Source organism: Triticum urartu, unplaced genomic scaffold (assembly GCF_003073215.2).
Source record: "Triticum urartu cultivar G1812 unplaced genomic scaffold, Tu2.1 TuUngrouped_contig_6391, whole genome shotgun sequence".
NCBI classification, from domain to species: domain Eukaryota; kingdom Viridiplantae; phylum Streptophyta; class Magnoliopsida; order Poales; family Poaceae; genus Triticum; species Triticum urartu.
Window position 1 is genome coordinate 1 of NW_024117151.1, and position 7108 is coordinate 7108.

Consider the following 7108-nt stretch of genomic DNA (forward strand, 5'->3'; position numbering starts at 1 on the left):
GGCGGGGGGGCGCCCCCCCCCCCCCCCCAGCCTCTCCGTCGAGGCGGACGGCGGAAGAAGCAGGTGAGAATATGCGACGCATTGTTTCGTTGATGGGAATGGGATCCGCTTGCTGAATGCTGACATCGGTGTGATTTTCCGGCGGATGTGTATTTTTCTCCAGCCCGAGCAGCGTGGAGCGGGAATCGGTGTCAGCAAACGAGCACGCTTCTCTCAGGCCGTTCGTCGTAGAGGTCAGTACAAGCAGCTCCCCCAAGCAAACCTTAGGGTTTCAAACATCGCATCTGCACTGAACAGCCCCACGGAAGTATGATAAGGAATTAAGCAGTGACCTCATGTAACCGATGGATGGTTTCATCGATGGAGAATTGATTTTTTGTGTGCTTTTGAATCATTGTTTTTGGCTATCCATCTCACTGTAAGAACATGCTAATAATATGTCTTGGCACAAAGCCACAAACACATTCCGAACATGCAGATGAAGTCACACTTCAGGTCGGTACAGCCTTTACACGCCAAATTTGCTAAGTCTCGGTTGGGGGATCCGTGTAAGAAACTGAAAATGGTACGCTGACTTAGCTGAGTACTCCCTCCATTCCACAATGTAGTGCTTCCTCTATCCCCGTGCTTCAACTTTGACCGTGAATTTAACTATCAAGACCGATTGCGGCGGGAGCAAAAATTATATCAGTGAATTCGTATTCGAAAAAAGTTTTCAATTATATAATTTTTTCTCCCGCCGCAGTTGGTCTCGTTGGTTAAATTTATGGTCAAAATTGGACCTCGGGAAGCGCGGGCGCACTATATTTTGGAATGGAGGGAGTAGTATCCATCACCTGTTAAATTCCATTTAATGCATCTCTTTCAGTCGTTAACTGAACAAATTGAATCAGATCCCAGAGATTTATGAACTGATCAATGTCCTCCGAAGACTCAATTTGTTGTAGTCCCTTCATCCATCTCCCTTCAGCCAGTGCCTCTTTTACTGTCAGGTTTTTCTGGTGCACTAAGTGGAACATATTTGTAGCAATATCCTTTAGGAGCTTGTCCCAGCAGCCATTTTTCATTCCAAAAACGAGCTATGAAACCATCACCGAGAGTAATTGTGGTGCAAGCAGCAAACAACTGCCTATCGATTTTGTCGAAGGGTACCGCTGTCCCTTTCCAAGTTTTGTCCTCCTCTTGCCATTGGTTCCACAACCATCTTAGCCTCAGTGATCTTCCGAAACTCCCTATATCCATACCCAGTCCACCATTTTGTTTGGGGGCACAGACAGCTTTCCAATTAACCAAGCAGTTTCCCCCCATTTCCCTCGTCGCCCGCATTCCAGAAGAAATTCCTTCTGATCTCGTTCAGCCTCTTCGCAGCCCAGGCACTTGCAACGAAGATAAGATCAGAAGGAATTTCTTCGTTGATATACACAAGCAGTTCTCAGCCCAGGCACCAGGCACACCATTTGTAAATCGTTACCGAAAACATAAGAAGCAGATTGGCCATGAATATGCATCATGATATACACAACTCACTTGTTTGATATATATTTTGATGGAAAATGGTAAATGGCTATAAGCAGATTGGCCCTTTTGTAATCCAAAACATTGCAACCAGTTCTCAAACAAATAACAACTCTAAAAGGCGCGCCGGGCTGGTATTATGACTGTATGTTGCATGGTTTATGACTGCCCCTACTTCCACATGTTGTGAACATGTATTTCCATCTATGATTTTTTTTGTAGAAGCTTAATCTGTGCAACTATTCTTTGAAATAGCCGCTTCAGTCATCCATGTTTTCAAATTATTATGTTCTTCCTCAGTAACAGATTGTGTTAATTGCACTAATTTTTTTTATTCTGTCTAGGCAATGGACGCGATACACGAAATGGAGGACACCTACAAAAATTCTGCAGCCATTGCTGGGAACACCGTGACAATGTTAGAAGCTTTCTCAAAGGCAGCCCTTTCAACTAGCGCTGCGCACTTGGTGCAGATCGCGAGTCAAGTCGCAGGGATAGCCGATGATTCGATTGCTAGTAAGGTCAAGCTCGTCAAAGCTGCTCGTCGACTATCTCGAATAGAAGCTTCTGGAAAGGCTCATGTCGTACGCGAGCTTATACTTGAGCCCGCCACACTCGCACGAGAAGCTGAAAATGTAGGAAACGAGATCCTCAGGTGCAGTGCCATTGACTTGGGGAAACGCTGGGCGTTCTTTCCTACAACTCGCTGCTTTGCACAACATGGATGGACTGGTGGAAGAGCAAGCCGACCAAGATAATGAGGAAGTCCCAGAGCAACCGACAACCTGGATCTCTTCATGGTGGTCCAAAAGGAAAAGAATGAGAGATATTGAATCTTTGAAGGCTCCTTTGCTAAATCCAGCTGCCTCAATGGTCAGGGACAATACCTCTACCACCGTTCCACAGGTATGTAAACTTCCGAAGAAACCCATTTAGTATCCATTGGTGAGGTTAATACACACTAGCTAATATTTGGTCACTTGAAATTGACTAAGAAGCTGAACAAGTTATAGGGGGCTATGCAAGTATGGATACAACCATCTGCTTCTATCCTCATGTAGTAATATTGACTGTCTTTGTGAGTATTACTTAGTTATTCATTTTGTTTCTGGACATTACTGTTTTTTCATCATGGTTGACAATTGAAAATTGGAACTAGAAGTATTAACTCCATGAAGTTACTACTGCTGATATTTTTAAGTTCTGTATTCTGATTCTGAATTATTTTCTCTGTTTTTTATAGGGCCAGGGGAGGCTATGTGACAAGTGGCTAGGCATGCAGACATGCGCCCTTGCAATGTCTCTCAGTTTGCTCCCCTACATGGGAAGAGATGGCCTTTTTAAGGATAAAACAATTTTCTCAAGTAATTATCTGTGGCGGGTGGATTTGCTATTCAAGTTGTGGTGGGGCTTGGTAGCTCTTGGCGTGCCTTGCAGTTTGTATGGTCGCGGTTGTATGGCGCAGCAGTATGCCCGTGTGTCCGGCCACTTGGCAATACTTGGTATGTTATCCTTGAAGATTATATTTCTCATGTTATTATGCTCTCTCTATCCTGGAATGTAAGGCGCATAGGATCTTTCACAGCTTCCAATACATGAGTTCAACTATAATATATATTTGCAATATGATAAAAGATTTTTCGAAGAGAAGTACGACAATCTAACTCTTGTATTCTCAATTAATGTACTTTTACATGTATTAGGGGTCAAAGTTATAAAATGTTGACTGCATTAATAATTATGCGCCTTGTATTTCTGATGGAGTGAGTATTAATGGATGCTGGGAAAGATTTGACAGTTGTGTTTTTATGTAGGCCTGATTTTTCTTGTTGGCATGTTCTCTCATTGGATACTGGAGATTGAGGCGATTGAGGCGACAATACTGTTGAAATCTTTTCTTGGCCTTACAGCCGCGGGTTTTATTTGCTTGTTCATAGCTGTATGATTCTATCCCTCATGCGTATTTATTTTCACTGTCTATTCTGACTTGGTACAAGATAAGTACTAACAACCTGCACACGTTTCTGACACAGTGCTGCGCAGCGGGTGACCTGTAATGCTACTGGAGCAAAGGAATTTCGGGAGAAGATTGACAGCATTGGTGGTATTTTGGAGAAGCAAATTGTACATTAGCAGGATTCACATTGCGCTACTAAAAGTGAACGTTCTTGTCGTTACAGCTGTGGGTTTTACTTGTTTGTTCATAGCTGTATGATTCTAGCCCTCGTCCGTCTTTTTTTTCACTTTCTGTTCTGACTTTGTACTACAAGATAAGCACTAATAACCACCTCTGCACACGTTTCTGATACAGTGCTGCGTGGCGGGGCACCTGTGATGCTACAACAGCAAAGAATTTTTGGGGGAAGATTGACAACAACGGTGGTGTTTTGGAGAAGCAAACTGTACATTACTAGGATTCACACTGCAGTGCATGTGCTGCTCATGAGGGCTACTAAAAGTGAGCGTGTGATACACGCGGGCCGTTAAGCAGTATTCATCATAGATTTGGTACATATCGCCATGGAAGGTGTGTGATGTGCAATACCGTGACTGCATAACTCTTTTTTCTTTTGACTTTCGCCCGTATAACTTCGATAGTCAACACTAGGTGAATTGGTGCTCCACAGTGTTAATAAAGCACTAATCCCCTTTTTAGATGTTATTTGCTGGATGCTGTAATACATTCATACGACATATACCAGCGATGTCACGTATGAAAGAATCCAGACGGATCTACGGATGGGGAGGGGTTGAATACCCTCAAACGTCTGCTGGGGCGCCCAGTCCTCCCTGTACCCGCCCAGATCTGTGAGGTACTCACTAGTTCTTCCTCTTCTATCTATGGCGATTACAGACTTGATTCGATTACAACTTGGGAGAAGGGAAGAAGGGGATCGCGAGCATAGCTCGATAAAGAGAGGAACACGCGCACTCGCCGCCACCTATGCCTGATCCTAGCCGGGATGCCCTTACCCACCTACCACTCCTACTTATGTCAGCCAGTCACGGGCTCGGTTGGGCTGAACATGTAAGAGACCGATTGGGGCCCAGTGAACTTGTGGCATGGCCTCCTCTCTCTCTTGGGCCGGCCTGGTGTAGCTCTCCCTTCCCTCTGCCCTTGTGTAGTGTGGTTGCTAACACCCCTCTTTCTTCAGATATGACTTATCCCCAAGTCGCAGCAGTCAGAAAGCGACGACGGAGATTTTCAAGGTCCTCCCAGGTATCTTGTGTAGCGTGGTTGTTTTGCGAGCGAATCAGTCCTTGCTCCCACATCTTGTTCGAGCCGCGGCACAAGTGTTTGTCCAAGATCTCCATACGAACATTTACAGTATCAAAAAGCGATGGAAGAAATGAGGATGCACTCGCACCAGGTGTCAAGGCCTTGCGAAGTTGCGACACGTGGAAGACTAGGAAGATTGAGGACCCTTCAGGCAGCTTCAGCTCATACGTCACCTCGTTCACCCGTCGGATCACCGGGTATGGTCCAAAGAACTTGAAACTGAGTTTTATGGTTGGCTCGGCGGGCGACTGAAGTCTGAATGTATGGTTGTAATTTGAGGAATACCTGGTTACCAACCTGAAATTCCAGGTGGGATCTTATCTTATCTGCCTGACTTTTCATAATCTGCTTGCCGTGAACCAGATGTTGCCTTAATAGGTCCTGCATTTGCTAATGTTCTTCTAGCCATTCATTCAGCTCAGGAATAGGTGTTGCTTGGTCAGGGAGCAGTCACATGTGTCGTGGTTCTTGGTCGTAAACCACTGAGAACGGTGTTCTGTTGAGGGTAGAGTGGTATGTCGAGTTGTACCAGAATTCGGCCAAAGCTAACCATCTGCTCCAGTTGGCGGGGGTGTTGTGCACAAAGCAGCGCAAGTATGTTTCAAGATATTGATAGATGTGCTTAGTCCGTCCGTCGGTTTGCGGATGATGTGATGAATTCATCTTCAGTTCCACGCCTTGCAATTTGAAGATCTCTTGCCAAACCTTACTGGTAAAAACTACATCTCTGTCGGATATGATAGCCTCAGGCAGGCCATGGAGTTTGTAGACTTGATCAATGTATAACTAGGCTATCACTTGTGTTGTGTAGGGGTGCTTAACTGGGATAAAGTGGGTATACTTAGAGAAGGTGTCAACCACCACCAAGATGCAGTTAAACTGCCTGGACGGAGGCAAACCCCCGATGAAATCAATGGACACCAAGTCCCAGCAAGGTTTGGTGATCGACAAAGGGTGGAGGAGCCCTGGATACTGCACACGATCTGCTTTGGCTCGTTGACAGATTTGACAAGTCTGAACATGCTGCTAGATATGTTGCTTCATCCTAGGCCACGCGAACAGATGCTTGATTCTCCTGTATGTGGTCGGAAAGCCTGAATGACCACCCATAGCACTACCGTGCAAGGCATGCATAATTTGTTGTTGGAGATGCGTGTTGTTGCCCAGCTAGACCCAACCACTGAAATGGACAATGCCCTTGTGCAAGGTGAACTTACCCCCAACCACTGGTGCGATGGCAAGTTGGGTGACCAGTTGTTGTGTCTTTGGGTCTTGGTCATAACCTCTGATGATCTCCTGTAACCACACGGGTTGGCACACAGATATGGCGTAGAGCTGTTCACAAGAAGATACCGTGTGCCTAGAGAGAGCGTCCGCGGCGACATTTTCAAATCCTTTGCGGTAGCAGATGCGGTACTACAGTCCCAAGAGTTTGGTAAACGCTTTCTGTTGCCAATGGGTGTGGAGCTGCTGTTCTTCCAAATGCACTAAGATGCACTGGTTAGTTTTGATCACAAACTTGCCAAACTGCAGGTACGATCGCCACTACTCAACAACTAGGACAATTACCAGGTATTCTTCTTTGTAGTTGGATAGCCCTTTTGTGTGGGGGTCCAACGCTTTGCCGAGGTATGCGATGGGATGGCCTTCCTGTTGGAGCACATCACCGACTCCGTATTCGCAAGCATCTGTCTCAATTATGAATGGCTTAGTGAAGTCAGGTAGAGCCAGAGTGGGTGTCATCACTAGGGCAGATTTGAGTGCCTCAAAAGCAGACTGGGTGGCTGCTATCCATTGGGAAGGTGTGTTCTTGCATAACAAAGTGGTCAGGGGCTGAGCGAGCATGCCAAACTGCCTGACAAAATGTCGGTAGTAGCCTACCAGACCGAGGAAAGCTCAAACATCCTTGACACACGCTGGCACCGGCCAATCAACCACCTATTGAACTTTGCTGTTGTCGATGGAGACCCCTTGTGCAAAAATAGTGTGGCCCAGGTACTTGATTCCTTGTTGGGTTAACACACACTTGGATCGCTTGACATACCATTGATCTTTTCGTAGGAGGGACAAGACCTGCCATAAATGTTGGATGTGTAGAGCTAGTGTGCGACTGAAAACAAGGATGCCGTCGAAAAACGACATTACACACACCTGGTGTACTGGTTGTAGAGTGATCTGGATGTGCTGGTGCCCCCCCCCCCCCACCCAAAGGGAACGACCTTAAATTCAAAATGGCCAAAGTGGGTTTGAAATGCTGTTTTGAATTCTTCTCCTTCTGCCAGGAGAATCTAATGGTAACCTGATCGTAGATCA

General features: G+C 45.8%; 1 protein-coding gene across 3 annotated transcripts; it reads left to right on the forward strand.

Moving 5' to 3' along the window:
- Positions 1 to 19: 19 nt before the first annotated feature.
- On the forward strand, positions 20 to 4421 carry LOC125530545. Of its 3 annotated transcripts, none has more exons than XR_007292961.1 (7): positions 20 to 63; positions 164 to 233; positions 1860 to 2421; positions 2759 to 3017; positions 3330 to 3454; positions 3549 to 3697; positions 3827 to 4418. XR_007292961.1 is itself a non-coding variant. In XM_048694928.1 (6 exons), the coding sequence occupies exons 3-6, from the start codon at positions 2236 to 2238 to the stop codon at positions 3848 to 3850; spliced, it is 594 nt and encodes a 197-aa protein (XP_048550885.1). In that variant the 5' UTR covers positions 20 to 63; positions 164 to 233; positions 1860 to 2235; the 3' UTR covers positions 3851 to 4421. The 3 variants fall into 3 exon arrangements, 1 of the variants encoding a protein (XP_048550885.1); XR_007292960.1 differs by having other exon boundaries at positions 3549 to 3724; positions 3827 to 4407; XM_048694928.1 differs by lacking the exon at positions 3549 to 3697 and having other exon boundaries at positions 3827 to 4421.
- The last annotated feature ends 2687 nt before the right edge of the window (positions 4422 to 7108 follow it).